The sequence below is a fragment of the Peromyscus maniculatus genome, chromosome 4 (assembly GCF_049852395.1).
Source record: "Peromyscus maniculatus bairdii isolate BWxNUB_F1_BW_parent chromosome 4, HU_Pman_BW_mat_3.1, whole genome shotgun sequence".
In the NCBI taxonomy this organism is placed as follows: Eukaryota; Metazoa; Chordata; class Mammalia; order Rodentia; family Cricetidae; genus Peromyscus; species Peromyscus maniculatus.
The window spans coordinates 104,152,550-104,169,458 of NC_134855.1; the positions used below are offsets into that span (position 1 = coordinate 104,152,550).

The following is a 16,909-nucleotide window of genomic DNA, read 5'->3' on the forward strand; positions in this document are numbered from 1 at the left end:
TGAGAAGCAAACCAATTAGCAGCTTTCCTCCATGACTTCTGCTTTAGTTCCTGCCTCCAGGTTCTTCCTCTGCTTATGTTTCTGTCTTGACTTCCCTCAGTGATCACCTGTGACCTGGAAGTGTAAGGTGAAACAACACCTTTCTTTCCCATGTTGCTTTCAGTCATGATGTTTTATCACAGTAATAGAAACCCAAATTAATACACACACACACACACACACACACACACACACACACACACACACACACACACACTAATAAAGCAAATCTTTTTTTACCAAAAGATTAAGATAAAAAACATCGGAAGAAACTTAACCAATGAAGTGAAAGGACTCTACAATGAAAATTTTAAAATTGACAAAGGCACTATGGAGTTGATGGAAGACATGGGAAAGGGAAACTTTCCATGTGTATAGATTAGAATCAAATACAGTTATGGTACTACAAACCATGGTGATATTTTAATTGTACTGAAATGTGATTTTATTTGTATGTTAATAAATAAAGTTGCCTGGGAGTCAGAGCTAATAGCAAGCCATAGCAGAAACTGGACGGTGGTGGTGCACGCCTTTAATCCCAGCTCTGGGAGGCAGAGCTAGGCGGATCTCTGTGAGTTCAAGGATAGGACTAGCACGGAGACACACGTCTTTAATCTCAATACCAACCATAGAAGACCTGGAGGTCTGTACAGACAGGCAGTGACGAAGAGGCCATGTGGTTGGGTTTACAGCCAATGAGAAGGCAGAACAGAAAGTCAATAAAAAGCACAAACACACAGGAAGTAGGCCTCTTGTGGAGAGGTGGGACAGCAGTGGCAGTGAAGGGTAAGGTTTTTAATCTCAGCTCTTCGCTATTGCTCTGACTTCTTGGCTTTCATCTCTGAATCGGCTCTGTGTTTCTTATTTAAAAAGACGGTTACATCTACAACAAACTATCTACAAATTCAAAACAAACCACATCAAAATTCAAACACTATTTTTTTACATAAATAGGAAAAAGAACCTTCAGAATCTTCAAATTCACATGGAAGCACAGAAGACCTCAGACAGCCAAAGGCAGGCCTGAGGGAAACAAACAGAGCTGTGGATATCACCGTAACTGCTATCGAGTTATAGTTTCACAAAAATAGATGTGTAGGTAATAGAACATAACAGAAAATGTGGATAGAAACCACACAGCTATAGACACCTGATTTTGACAGAGATGACAAAACTGAAGAAAAAAACAGCATCTTCAACAAATGATGCAGTGAGAGCTTGATGTACCCATGCTGAAGAACAAAATCAGATATTTATCAATGTCTTTAACATAAGACCTGAAATTGCTAACAGAAAACGTAGGGAAACCCTTCAAGGTATTGGCACAGGTAAGACTCTGAATAGGACTCTGGGGTCTCCAGAAATGAAGCCAACAGTTGATAAATGAGATCCCATGAAATTAAAAGGTTCTGTACAGAAAGAGAAATTGTCAATCATGTTGGTGAGGGCGCCTACAGAATGGGAGGAACTTCACCAGCTATGTAGATGACAGAAGATTACTATCTATCTGGGCTATACATAGAATACAAGAACCTAAACATTAATAAAACCAACAACCCAGTTCTAAGAGCTGTAGAACTGAACAGAGGAGTCTCAAATGCAAAGAGCTAGTAAATATATTTCTAAGTGTTCAGTATTCCTAGCCATCATGGAAATACAAGTCAACGCCCCAGTTAAAATAACTATCATCAAGAAAACAAGGGACAGCAAATGTTAAGGAGGGTAACTCTTCTGCACTGTTGGGAGAGTGTACATTGGTGCAGCCACTACGGAAATCAGTGTGGAGACTTCTCAACAAGCTAAAAGGGAACTGCCATGTGGCCCATCTAGAGCGCTCCTGTGCATAAAGGACTCCAGGTGCTACTACAGAAAGGTTTGTGCATCCATGGTCATTGCTGCTCTAGTCATGACAGCAAAGAAATTGAATCATCTTAGACGTCCACCAACTAGTAAACAGGTAATGAAATTGTGGGACATACACATAATGGAATTTTACTCAGCTGTAAAGAAAAACGAAATCATAAACTAGCAGAAAACGAATGAAGTAGACAGTATTATACTGAGTGAGGCAGTAACCCTTGCTCAGAAAGACAAACACTTCATGTGTCTTCTCATATGCGGATCCCAGCTTCTCATTTTTATGTACATGTTCTTAGGGCTATAATCGGGAGGGAAAGGGACTTCAGGGATGGAGAGGACAGCATAGCACACGTGTGTGACAGAAGAGTGGAGCTCTAGTACCGGGAGAGAAAAGCTCACGCAGGAATGGAGGGACAGGGCAGGGAGGGAAACAGGGTGGGCATAATCACAATCAAGGATGCATGAAAAATCAATAAGGAAAATCTACCACTTTGTAAGTTAATTAAAAATATCAAAATTCTAAAAGGATTTGTCTTTCTGAGTTTGGATCACCTCACTTAATATTATACTTTCCAGACTCATCCATCCTCCGTGGAAATAGGACAACAACTTGTTGAGAAGAAGAAAGGGATCAGTGGAAGTAAGAAGAGGGCCAAGGAAGAGGGATGGGAAATATAAATGAATAAAATACATCATATACACAATGAAATAGCCAAGAATTTTAAAATAAATTATTTTTAAAGTTTAAATATTATCTACATGTAGATATAAAATAGAACACTGTATATGAATTTGCTAACTACTTACATGATAATCAACATTATCTGTAGATGAACTTCAGCTGGTGGGATGATATCAAAACATCTCCAATGTCAGAGCATCAACTACTTCTTGATATAAAATATCACATTGCCCTCTGAATCCATATCTCTGTACCCATCAATTAGTACAGCTTTTAGACCACATCAAAGAAGTTTCTTTATGCAGTGGGTGGTGGTTAAAACAGAAACTCACAACTGAGCCAAGTACAGAGTGTCTGTGGAGTGCCAGGTCATATATTGGGCATCTATATTGTACCCCATTTCCCCAATGCACCACTGAGGGAGAAGTGGTAGAAAGATTTATAAGAGCCAGAGGTCAGGACAGGGGAGGAAGGTGCCAGAGAGATGAGAAACAAGTCCCCTCTGGACATGACAGGCCCTGCACTCATGAGCACACAGTGACTATGATTGCTTGCTCAAGACCTGCAAAGATCAAGCCAGTCACCATGCCAGCCTGCACGGGAGAGGTGTTCGTGCCAAACCAACCTGGCTGCGGAGCCTTTCATCATGGGTGGCTGATAGTGGAGGGAAACCCCGTTTTCTTTAAAGTTGGAGTCCCCGGTAGGTTGACTATGTGCCAGTTAACGGCCCCGTGCCCATGACCTTATGGGCTGCACAAACTGAACTTGGCAGGTTGTAATTTTTTAAGACATAAAATTGGGGGGTTGGATTTGAATGGATCTGGAAGGAGTTGGGGTGAGGTGGGTGTAGTATGATCAAACATATTATAGGCATGTATGAAAAATTTAAAGAATAAAAATACATTTTAAAAACTCTTCATTGAGCTTACCTGTTATCATACCAAAACATTTCAATAAAAGCTAAAAGTTACGTGAGAACTGGTAGTTAGTTATTCTACAAATAAAAAAAAAAATCCAGCTACACGTGGTTTTTTGTTTTTATTTTTTGTTTTTTTTGTTGGTTTTTTTTTTTTTTTTAATGTGGGTTGGATTCAAAGCTCATCAACACTCAATATACTGTCCTGGGCCAGACGTATAAAAGTGTCTTTTCTTTATTAGTAAAATAGTGTGAAGAAGAGTGGGTGTCATTGTGGGAGAAGAATCGGGGTTTTTACTCACCTGTGCTGAGAAACCACAGAAGAAGGCAAACCAGAAATGCACAAGAGTGAACGCAAAGTTCTTGTAGAAGAAATAGCATAAAAACTTGCACATTCTGTAATAGGACCACCTTCCATGAACAAGAAGCAGCCGTTGGAGATATCTGAACTGAGCCAAAGCGTAGTCACTGGCTAAGACTGCCTGCAGGCCTTCCTGGCCGCTGATGCCAATGCCGATGTGAGCGCCTAGGAGGGAGAAGAAGAGCAACGTCCATCACCAAACAAAATCACAGTATCTTTAAGGAACTTACTCTTCTTTTTTGTCATTTATTGTAACTGTACATCTACAATAATTATTATAGTTTTTCGCATCCATCATGAATTAGTCACATAGTTAAGTATCTGGGCTAGGAACAGTTTGGAAATGTGCACTTCACACTGGTAAATAACCAAGATGGGATCAACCCAGCCACTAGGAATGCAGTCCTGGCTACTTTCACTTGCTCTGACTGGTTTTTCCCTCATCCACAAACTACTTAGGAGATGGCAAGAAATATGCAAGTGATTTAACTAAAAAGAAAGTATCTTAGGGATGCTAATAATTGTGGAAGTGCTGGGCCCAGAAAGTGTCATTTATGGAAGAACAATGGTAAAGTTAAATTAATGCACAGTTCTACGACATATCATCACATGCTGAAATAGGACTTCCTGCATGTAGTGTGCCTCGCTGAGAAAAACACCCTCTTACTTTTAATCATGCTGACATCGTTGGCCCCATCGCCAATGGCCAAGGTTACAGCATTTCTGTGCTTTTTGACCAGCTCTACGACTTGAGCTTTCTGGAGTGGGGTGACTCTGCAGCAAACCACAGTCTTACACATGCAGGCAAGTTCCAAAAGATCCTTCTCGACATCACTTTCTAGGGCATGGGCCTGTATCAGCAAAACAAACAGAAATGAACAGCAACAGAATGCATGACAATTGTCAAAGCAATCCTCTTGGTTCTTCACTGACTTAACTTCAGAACCATTTCATTACCTTGTTAATTCAGAATCACAGAATCAGTAACAGAAAGAAAGGCATGGATACAGAGCCATAAGTAAGTTTCAAGGAAATTTAACATAAAAATAAAAGACATGCCCTTAGTGTGTCTCTTTGGCATGTCACCATGCTGTCTTGGCAAGATATGGCCATAACAGATGTTGGGAAAGTTCTAAGAACCACTAAAATCAGTGGAAGCAACAGATAGAGCCCACTCATGTTGAGATAGCTTTAAATGAACTGCAAACTATGGTGATTTCTACATTTGGGGCTGCTAGTCCCCTTTGTGTTATTTTGTACAGTTACTGTTTGTGAATGCCAATGTGCAGGCAAGACAAAAAGGTCATAAGGGGAGGTTGGCCCTAAAAAAGCACTGTGGTTGAAATCAGAAGCCTGAACAATAGGGTGGCAGGCAACCTGTGCCTCAACCAAGGTTCCCCATTTCTATCCCTGCTCCACATACTGAGAGCCTTTCTATACTCTAAGAAATTACTGAGAAAGAGAGCACAAGTAACTGGACAATTACCTTTCTAGAAACATCTCTCACTTTGCACTTTATAACAGACATGTTTAAAGGAAACAAGAATCTATATTTAAGTAACAGATATTAAAGAACCCTCAGTGAATCCTTAGCAAACAGGGCTCCTGAGGAGCATCTCTCTTAGCCCTTTCTTTCAACAGAGAGAAAGACAGGGTAGGTGATTATCACCTGAGAGCCCACACCCCCTCTCTGGCTTCCTAGAGCCCAAAGGACAGTCAAACTATAACCAATTAGGGAACCTGTCCTACTGCGCTGGCTGGGCCCTTCAGCTCCAGATCTCAGCAGACAGACATAGTTTTCAGTGGTGTTCATCTGTGCAAGGGAAAAGTTCATGTCATCTGGACCAGCTTTCGACTGAGCTTGGCCCGCAGCTGCGCTCTGTAACTTTCCATGGTGTGGAAGGCAACACATAGTTGTGTCTGCAATCCAGCTGGATAGAGCAGAGAGCACTGGGAGCTGACAGGCGAATGGTCATGAGGGGGAATCTAATATACTCACATCCAACTTCTTTTGTCCACTAAGAAACTGTCTTCAAGAACAAACATTCATTTTCCAAACTCCAAAGTGAAAAATGAGCATCAAAGCCAAAGAAAGATGTGCGATTAAGTTCTTTGTACATATAAATGATAATTTCACTAGACTGCAGTCGGGGCTTTTGTATTCTAATTAGAGACTCAGAGGAGCCGTTTGAGTTTCATTCAGAGCTTGGAACCTGAACTGCATAAAAAGTACAATGCAAGTTTATTCTATTATGACAAGAACCAGATTTCCTAATCAAATCAAATTGTTTGGCTTTGCTGTAGAATGTTGCTATTTAGAAAAACCACCAGAGGTATCTTAATGACGATGATTTGGCGTGGTAATTCTATGAAGGTCAGGTTATGACTCGCAAATCACAAACATTAACAAGAGCAGTAACTGAAGCCCATCCATCCAGTCGCATTATTTCAATTAAGTGACACTGAGCTATGACATCCTCCCTTACAAAAGCACTTAAACAATTCTCCTAAGTGACTGTTTAGGCAAAATTCATAGGTTCCCTGTGAATTGCTTCCCCAGCGCCTCACAACCAGTGTGATCATCCAAACAATGTATGAAATGCACCCTAGAAGTCTTCCCATTTGTAAACAGGATATCCTGTGCACGCCCTATTCCTTGTAGTGTCATTTGTTTGAAAAACACAAAAGGGGTTCTCATTATGACAGCACAAAAGAGATGATTATGGGGGAAAAGAAAAAGAAAGGACAGTAGCCTCGGGCCAACTCACCAAACTGTGGCCGTTTATGACTAAGGCACAGTCTCCTGTTACAGCTTCTTCTGCACCCGGGTCCAACTCCAATTGCCGCTTACTTTCGTAAACTACATGTCCACTGGAAAAACTCGGGGTTTGTCCAAACAAAATTTCCTTTGCTTTCCTTAAAGAATAGCAGAATTTTTAAAAAAATGTAACAAAGTACACAGAGCTAATCTATATAACTGCACCAAAAGGCCGGCCTAGAAGATAATTCATTTCATCACTACTCAGACAGAAAACGGCCCAAGAATTAGCTCCAGCAAGCAAGCCAACGGACAGACAGCAGCACATGTCAAAAAACTGCATGGTATGGGGGTGAGGTGCAGGAAACAGACAGGTAAGAATGGTGAAAAGAGAATCATCGCAAACATTTTAAACTACCTAAGATCTAGTTTTAACTAAGGGATCTCGATAGTTATGGTATGTGAAGGCTGAAGAACTACTCCCTGGCATACAATGATTTTAAATGCTAAACAAAAAACTAAAGACAATGAATGACACCTTGTCATTGAAGAATACTTCCCCTCCTTCTCTCTCTTGTCTCTCTCTCCTTTTCTTCACTTTTCTCACTTCCTCTCCTCCCCCATGTGTGTCTGTGTGTGTGTGTGTGTGTGTATGTATGTATAGTGTATGTGGGGTGTGAGTGTATGTATGAGTGTGTGTGTATGTGTGTGTGTGTATATGTGTGTGTGTGTGGTGTGTATGATCATCAATTTGACATACAATGTTACAAGAAACTACAAACACCAAAGCCTGAGGGTTGTTGCGAATGGAAATTCGTTGCCATGCTCTAGACCTGATCGGTAATTGATACACAGGAGTCCTGCACACATCTCATCTGTGTCTCCCATTTAAGAGAAAACTTATTTGATGACATAACATCCTTAGAAGTGGCATTTTACTGTTCTTTTCAAAAATGGGATGATGTCTTTAAAGGAAGGAAATTCCCTCCCCAAAGACCTGTGGTGGCATGGCTACAAATAACAGTTCTATCGGAATAACCACAGGAGCTTCCATGGTAGGAACACCAGCCGACGTCCCCGGCAGAAGAGTGCTCAAGCCAACCACTGCTGCAAGCGAATATACAACTACATGTATAGATGAATGCCAGAAGAAAGCAGGAAGTAAGGAATAAATTAGTAGGTGTTTTGACTTATGGCAAAATGAACTGTCTCCCTGAAGTCCTACCCAGTGTAGAAAACATTTCTTAAAACAGATCCATATTAAAGTTTCTCTGACAGGAGAGAATGATCATATTAAAACAAACTTTTTCCTTTCAGCTTTTGAGTTATTTAAAAATGCATCACTAAGAATTTGCATACAAAGGAAACCCAGAAGCCCTCAAGCTACCTTGTTTCCAAGCTCAACATTGCCTTCTGCTGTCCAGGACCAAAATCACACCTTCACTTCCGAGTCCTGTCACTCTCCCTTGGTTCCAAGGGTGCTATCAGACAGTTAGCAAACAGTTTTCAGGACCAAACAAAAGGATGTGCAAAGTTAGAGGGTTGTGTGGGAAATGCACTGTGGGGAAGGATTACTGTTGCAAACAGAAGGTTCAGGCTTCCACAGTAGAAAAGCAATCCAAGCAACACTCATCGTGGCCATGAAAATTGACAGCACCACATGATGAACGGGAGAAATGAAATCGGACATGAGCATTTCTATGACAGTGCCACAGATCCCATAAACTGGGTTTTGAAAAGGCACTGAAGAAAAAAACAAAAACAAAAAAAAAATCTTCCAGGGTTTCCTGTTTAGTGAAGTTCCCATTTGCTGTGTAAATGACTCAACCTGTTTCCCCCTTGGAGAATGAAAACATTCCAAAGGAGGGTGAAGTTCATGAACACACTGGCTAACATTCTATTTACTTAGGAGTCTTCCCCAACGAGGTCTTCCTAGCATGTGACACAAACCTTTTTCTGGGCAGAAGAGGGACAATTTTTATGTTCTGCTAAAATTCCTAATGCTGCCTGCTCCCAGGCCTTCGCTCCCTGCCAGACTGGATGCTCACACTGTCAGACCTGGGTGGGTGTGCATAGCTGTCATTTCTTTTACTGCCTGGAACTCAGTTCTCCAAATACAATTGGGTTCTCACAAAAGCAGTTCCTTAGGAGGGAGGGAAGCTGTACATACCACCTCTCAATGAAGATGAACTGCACATTGTATAGGCATCACATGTACTGTGTAGCCTCAGGATACAAACAGATGCTAAAAGAAAGAAAGAAGGAAAGAAAGAAAGAAAGAAAGAAAGAAAGAAAGAAAGAAAGAAAGGAAGGAAGGAAGGAAGGAAGGAAGGAAGGAAGGAAGGAAGGAAGGAAGGAAGGAAGGAAGGAGAGAGAGAGAGAAAGAAAGAAAGAAAGAAAGAAAGAAAGAAAGAAAGAAAGAAAGAAAGAAAGAAAGAAAGAAAGAAAGAAAGAAAAGAGAATGCCTGTGCCTCCTAGGCTTTGTAATGAAGGGCAGTTTAGTACAATGTTGGAATGCAGAAATACATTAGGAGTTGAGTTGACTAAAGCATCCACAGCCCGTATCATCAGAGGCACAGTTTAGCAGGGTGAGGCCTTTGTAGGCACTCAACCTACAAAGAAGAAAAGAGGTGGGGAAACAAGCCATTTTGTCAGTCCTTTTCTGGCACTCTAGATCCAAGAACTAAAAGGATCTGTTAGGAAATAGGTTTAAATTATGACATTATGTTTAAAGGAAAAGAATTTGGATTTCGGTACAAAGGCCAGTACTCTGTGCTTGCTCATTCCCTGGGAACTTGGGTCTGCCTCTAACAGATTAGCTATCTGACTTTTGGCCACTTGATTAGTCCGTGGCAGGCCCAGGACTTCAAATTCCTAGCTCTTGGTTACCACAACAAATGGCTTGACACATACAGTCAGCTACAGGCTTTCTCTAGGATGATGTAAGATACATTGGCAGAGGGCAATCAGAGACAGCCCAAGCCTACCTCTACCAACCGTGGAGGAAGGGAGAGAGTGAATGAAGTTTTTAGTGCAGGCTTCATGTTTACCATCCCTCACTGCCCCAAGGACCTTTAAAGATGCTGATCCCTTATCAGAAACTGGGAATTGGCCTAGATGGGGGTATGAACTCCTGAAAACAGGCAGCGCTTTGGAAACCGTGGGCAACAGTACCCGTTTGTGCAGAACTCAAAGTGTACCATTCTGGAATTTTACAGTTTATGAAAAGAAACTTGACCTACTAAAACACTTTACCTAGGAGACCAGGACCTGGGAATTCAAACCAAGATACCTCTTGTTTGGTCTGAATGATGCTATGGCCATTGTCATGTTCTTCTCCATGAAAGCACTAATATAAACAGCCTGTATCACACAATTAACCTTACCTACCTGCTCCAGGAGCCATTTGCACTTGCAAAAAGTACTAAAGATTAAAAATTCTACTAATTAAAGAGGGGATATCGAGTCCTGGTGCACCAGTGGGATACTCTGAGGCAGTGGAGTTACAGGTTAATGAACTTCTCTGAGAACAAAACAGGTGATCAGTGCCACAGAAATGAAACACTGAATGAGTTTTCTTGTCTAACCCAAACAACATTGCATTCTCTGTTTTGTTCTGAGCAGAAGATGCATGCACTGTTAAAATGCAATCCATAAAATAACCTCAGAAACACTGGCAGGGCTTACCTGTAGATCTGTGGCATAGTGCCACCAATAAAACATCAATGGGAGCAAAATCAATCGGGATTCTGTGTGTCCAAAATGGCACTAATGACACTACACAAGCTATATGTATGCTGTGTAGCTTGAAAATTACACGCCCATATTGACAAAATCCAAACACACATGACAGGTTTAACTACAAGCATTTAAGAAGTTTCCCTCCAGTGACTACTATCACTCAGACCCTGCTCTTCTGACACATTTTTTTTTGCATGAACTTTCACTGAACTTAAAAACATAACACAAGAATATGGAATGGTACAAATTTATGATTTTAATATTTCATCCCCAAAGCTACGGACTTAGATATATAAATCACCAAGATTACAAATATAGTGGAGATCTCCAAACAATAGCTCTCCTTAGGTACTCTTTCCCCTCGGTGTCCATAGAAAGCAAACGCGTTCTGGAAATGTATTCCTTCTGCCAGAGAATTTCTATCGTGCATTGCCTCCATGTTAGCCTCAAAGCATGAAGGTACCTCCAAGTCTGGGTTAAAATTAGCATGGCCAACCCTGTCAGCTGAACAATGTAGCCTCGTGGGATGTGAGGTTACACCTACCCGTAAATATTTTCCTTTGACTATTTTTCTTCTCATTAAAAAATAAACACATTTTTTAGTTTTTTATCAATTATAAAACTTTACACAAATACTACTACTTCTGATAACCAAAATTAAGAAAATAAGCTTGTTGCCTAATTCTATTAATTAGAAAGAACCATGGCATATATTTTCTAGAACTTGATAGGTAGTTAGGTGGGTAGATGTATAGGTGTGTGTGTGTGTGTGTGTGTGTGTGTGTGTGTGTGTTTCCAAAATATGTCATTCTATACACATTTTTATAATCTCATTTTTCACTTCAACATATCACTCATCTTCCAAAGTCAATAAAAGCAAAATCATTTTATTAACTAATTGTATTCTGTTGCTTGTAAATATCATCATATTTAACAAAATTCTTCACAACTAGGCATGTGAGCTATTTTAATTATCTATTATCATACCAATGCAGCAATAAATATTTCCTCAGCTACATATTCATACATTTGTTTATTGCTTCCTTAGAAGAAATTCCTAGAACAGGAGGGATCACTAAGTCAAAAGCATGCCTGTTTATATTTTTGAAATACAGTGCTAGTTTCCTCTTATAGAGAATTCTACCATTTGAAGGTTCCAACAATGGTACATAAATAACACACATTTCTCCACATTTATTCTATGAAATGACAGCTACAACATCTATGTAATCAACTAGTTGTAGCTGTGGATAAAATCTTGAGGTACTAACTTGACTACCTCTCCAACTATTTCTATGAACTCAAAGGCCTTCTCTTTACTCGGGGACATGTCTTGCTTGGGAAGGGAAACACAAACAGAAAAGAGTCAATTGCTTGGTTTTTGAGCTCCAAAACAGACTCTTGAAAAGCATAGCATCAATATCACTCTAAACCTGACTACCTGGAACATTGCTAATTGAATATTTTGAGAGGAAAAAGGTAAGGTTTCTTCAAGTCTCAAAAGATGAGTTAGACCCGTCCTGAGGAGCAGAGTAGAAAGCAAAGCTCCCATAATGATGAGTGACTAAATGCAGGCTTTGCCATGTCTGTAAGAAAATGTCTTGATGGATGATCGATATGGGAAGGCCCAGCTCATGGTGGGTCTGGGTTATGTGAAAGCTAGCTGAGGTTAGCCAAGGAGCAAGCCAAGAAGCAGCATTCCTCCACCGTTTCCTCTTCCAGGCCCCTGCCTTCAGATTTCTCCCTTGAGTTCCTGCCCTGGTTTCCCCCACTGATGAACTGTTTCCTGGAAGTGCAATCTAAAATAAACCCTTTCCTCCCCAAGTTGTTTTTGGAGAGATCCACATTCAATAAAATGTGACTTCTTTGGGGGCTTTATTTATTGCTTCAAACATAGTCTAACATCAAATGAACAGTCTCCTGTGTTGAAAAGCAGCCAGTGTTGCCCACTGCCTTCCATTCCTGGAGATTCACACCAATGATAATGTTTTGTTTTGGAGGTTTTGTTGCTAGTTTGTTATTTTTAGACTTCCAAAAGAACTGGGAAAATCATCATTAACCACTGCTCTGGATTTTTTTCTCTTAGCCTCTGTGCAAATTCAATGCACATGCCTTAAGTTTTGTTGTTGTTTTAAAAGGGACTTCATGAGTTCATTTTCTCTCAAATAAGTGCATGCATTTTAAAATTGTATGCCTTGCAATAAATCCTGAAAACATTACTTATGAAATTTTAGGTTTACTTGTGCAGGTTAGTTGCAAAGTGGTTTAAAATTTTAGTAATTAAAATGCAAACCAACTAACTATAACAGGAAATAAATGGGGAGGGAAACTGCTGATTTATTGGTTTTACAATCTGTATAAAATTATTGTGCCAGAATTATATACACATATGTCTATGAACATAAGTGACAATTTACCTAGAAAATTAATATTTTTATTAACCATCCAAGTATTACATTTTCTCCCACAGGCTCCATGAATTCTGTCATAAAAATGACATTAAAAATTATCAAAAATCATTAACTCCAATAAAAGCATGGCCAGTATGCTGTCAATAAATAAACAAGACATTTTAAACCTATATAAATAATAAGAATATATTACTAATAATTAATAAAATTTCCCAATTTTTAATTTGACAAAGACACGTGTGGCCTTCTGTCGGAACTTCACACCAGCACTTGAGAACCCTTTTCTCCTCAGGGTCCCACAGAAACAACAGCAGATTCAATCTACAGCTCTCAGTTGGTGAAATCTAAGATTTCCTTCCCTACCCAGCAAGCTTTGGTCAGAGAAGCTGTAGGAGCAGCAAGCAAAGCTGTTACAAGTCAGCACTTTTCAAATTTAGAGGGAAATAATTATGTAGATTTTTAATGTTTTTTTCCAAATGAAGTAACAGAAAATAAATATAATGAACAGATAGATGTTAAGAAATACTAGTCCTCCAAAATTAATATTTATGTGCTCGTACGTCCAATGCCAGCCAGCACTCTTGTATTTTCCAGCACTAGGGGGCAGCTGTATGAACAGCAGAGCATTCCACTTCTCATACGAAGTGCTCAGCAGTCTGGGCTGAGTACTCACTCTTCTGACCATACGGCATCTCCTCCTGTGTTTTCCCAAGTTATCTTATCACAAACTGCAGGTGCCTACTAAATACTAATTTCAATACTCCATACCTCAGAGACCTGACTCAAAGATGGAAGGAAGCCAGGGGACTGGTGTTTTTAAAACGCACCTTCAGTGACATTGCTATTCATCATCACAATATCTTCCAGATTTTTGCAAACAAGTAATTTTAAAGAACAGCATACATGACTTGAGATTCTTTTCTTAAAACACATAGGAAATGTTGGAGTCTCAAAGACAATGATTCATTGCCAATGTCAACTTTATCCTAGCTTTTGTGACTAACGTGAATGAGACTTAAGGAAGCTTGCAGGAACACCTACACAAAGAGAACTCACTGGGGACTGCAGCACACACACCTCTGCTTTCCCAGATGCCTGATAGTCCTCCCTTCCCAGACCGACTTTCTCCCTTTTATTCAACACACACCTGAGTTCTTCTCGCACTTCTCCAGCTGTGTTCCCTGTTATCACAAACACGGCATCCATGGCATCAGTCAGCACATTGCAGGCATAACCAATATTGATGGCAGTTTCTGGTATAAAGAAAGATCACCTCTGTTACATTTTCCATAAAGTTTTGAAGCTGTGGCTGTGTTCCCCAGAGCCTATCAGACCCACTGGTGTTAGCAAACATGCACTGCATTATACAATACAACTGACTGGACAAGAAAAAACAAGCAGGTAAAGAAAACTATTCATGAAGTGAAAATTGAAATAGTAGCAATAAAGAAAACACAACCTGAGGGAATTCAGGAAATGGAAAATCTGGGTAAGGGAATAGGAACTACAGACGCAAGCATCACCAACATAATACAGGAGATGGAAGAGAGAATCTCAGGCATTGAAGACACAATAGAAGAAATAGATTCATTGGTCAAAGAAAATGTTAAATCTAAAAATGCCTAACATGAAACATCCAGGAAATCTGGAACACCATGAAAAGACCAAATCTAAGAATAATAGGAATAAATGAAGGAGAAAAATCTCAGCAGAAAATATATTTATCAAAATAATAGAAGGGAGTTTCCCTAACCTAAAAAAGGACATGCCTATAAAGGTACAAGAAGCTTACAGAATATTAAATAGATTGGATCAGAAAAGAAAATCCTGACATCACATAATAATCAAAACACTAAACATATAGAACAAAGAAAAATATTAAAAGCTGCAAGGGAAAAAGCCAAGTAACATATAAAGGCAGATCTATAACAATTACACCCAGCTTCTCAACAGAGACTCTAAAAGCCAGAAGTACCTGGACAGATGTCTTGAAGACTCTAAGAGACCACAGATACCAGCCTAGGCTACAATATCCAGCAAAACTTTCAATCTCCATAGATGGAGATATTTCATGACAAAGTAAAATGTAAATAATATCTATCCACAAATCCAGCCCTCAGAAGGTATTAGGAAGGAGAACTCCAACCCAAGGAAATTAACTATACCCACAAAAACACGGGCAGTAGATAATCTCACACCAGCAAAATCCAAAGAAGGGAAACACACACACACACACACACACACACACACACAGACACAGACACAGACACAGACACACACACACACACACACACACACACACACACACCAAACAACAAGAAGAACAACAAAATAACAGGAATTAACAATCACTGGTCATTAATATCTCTCAGTATCAATGAACTCAATTCGTCAATAAAAAGACACAGACTAACAGAATGGATATGAAAACAGGATCCATCCTTCTGCTGTATACAAAAAAAACCGCACCTCAAAATCAAGGATAGACATTGCCCCAAAGTAAAGGGTTGGAAAAAGATTTTCCAGTCACATGAATCTAACAAGCAAGCTGGTGTAGCTATTCTAATATATAGCAAAACAGATTTCAAACTAAAATTAATCAAAAGAGATGGAGAAGGACATTTCATACTCATTAAAGGAAAAACACACCAGGATGACCTCTCAACTCTGAACATCTATGCCCCAAATGCGAGGGCACCCATATATGTAAAAGAAACATTATTAAAGCTTAGATCACATCAAACCCCACACATCAATAGTGGGAAACTTCAACACCATACTCTCACCAATGGACAGGTCGTCCAGACAGAAACTAAAGAGAGAAATAATGGAACTAACAGACGTTATGACTCAAATGGACTAACAGATATCTACAGAACATTTCACCCAAACATAAAAGAATATACCTTCTCTCAGCATCTCATGGAACCTTCTCCAAAACTGACCACATACTTGGTCACAAAGCAAGTCTCAACAGATACAAGAAGATTGAAATAACCCCTGTATCTTATCAGACCACCATGAATTAAAGTGGAATTTCAACTACAACAGAAACCACAGAAAGCCTACAAACTCACAGAACCTGAACAACTCTCTACTGAATTAGCACTGGGTCAAGGAATAAATACCAAAAAAAAAATTTAAAGATTTCCTAGAATTTAATGAAAATGAATGCATAACATACCCAAACTTATGGACACAATGAAAGCAGTGATAAGAGGAAAGTTCATAGGATTCAGTGTCTGCTTTAAAAAATTAGAGAATTCTCATACCAGAGGCTTAACAGCACACCTGAAAGCTCTAGAACAAAAAGAAGCAGACACACTCAAGGAGTAGATGTCAGGAAATAAACTCAGGGCTGAAATCAATAAAAATAGAAACAAAGAGAATAATACAAAGAATCAATAAAACAAAGAGTTGGCTCTTTGAGAAAAGCAACAAAATAGACAAACCCTTATCCAAACTAACAAAAAGGCAGAGAGAACATGCAAATTAACAAAATCAGAAATGAAAAGGGAGACATAGCAACAGACACTGAGGAAATTCAAAGAATCATTATATCAAACTTCAAAAACCTATACTCCACAAAATTTGAAAACCTAAAAAAAAATGGAGTTTTCTTGATAGATACCATTTACCAAAATTAAACCAAGAGCATATAAACAATTTAAATAGACCTGTAAACCCCAAGGAAATAGAATCAGTCATTAAAACTCTCCCAACCAAAAAAACCCATGACCAGATGGTTTCAGTGCAGAATTCTACCAGACTTTCAAAGAAGAGCTAATACCAATTCTCCTCAAATTATTCCACAAAATAGAGAAGAAACAATGCCAAATTGTTTTTATGAGGCCAAAGTCACCTTGATACCCAAACCACATAAAGACTCAACAAAGAAAGAGAATTACAGACCAATGTCCCCCATGAACATAGATGCAAAAATACTGAATAAAATACTTGCAAACTGAATCCAAGAACACGTCAAAAAGATCATCTACCATGATCAAGTAGGTTTTATCCCAGAGATGCAGGGATGGTTCAACATATGAAAATCTGTCAATGTAATATACCATATAAACAAACCGAAAGAAAAAATGCATTATTATCTCATTAGATGCTGAAAAGCCTTTGACAAAATCCA

At 39.3% G+C, this 16,909-nt stretch overlaps 1 protein-coding gene across 5 annotated transcripts in view; it reads right to left on the reverse strand.

The window, feature by feature from the left end:
- The window catches only part of Atp8b4 (ATPase phospholipid transporting 8B4 (putative)), a 197,408-nt gene that overhangs the window by 34,502 nt on the left and 145,997 nt on the right, over positions 1-16,909 (reverse strand). For all 5 annotated transcript variants that reach the window (XM_076570564.1, XM_042276156.2, XM_076570562.1 and 2 more), the window contains exons 20-23: positions 13,916-14,021; positions 6,627-6,774; positions 4,526-4,709; positions 3,800-4,023 (exon numbers count right to left, since the gene is read on the reverse strand). In XM_076570564.1, coding sequence (XP_076426679.1) covers positions 3,800-4,023; positions 4,526-4,709; positions 6,627-6,774; positions 13,916-14,021 — 662 coding nt within the window. The remainder of the gene's footprint in view (positions 1-3,799; positions 4,024-4,525; positions 4,710-6,626; positions 6,775-13,915; positions 14,022-16,909) is intronic.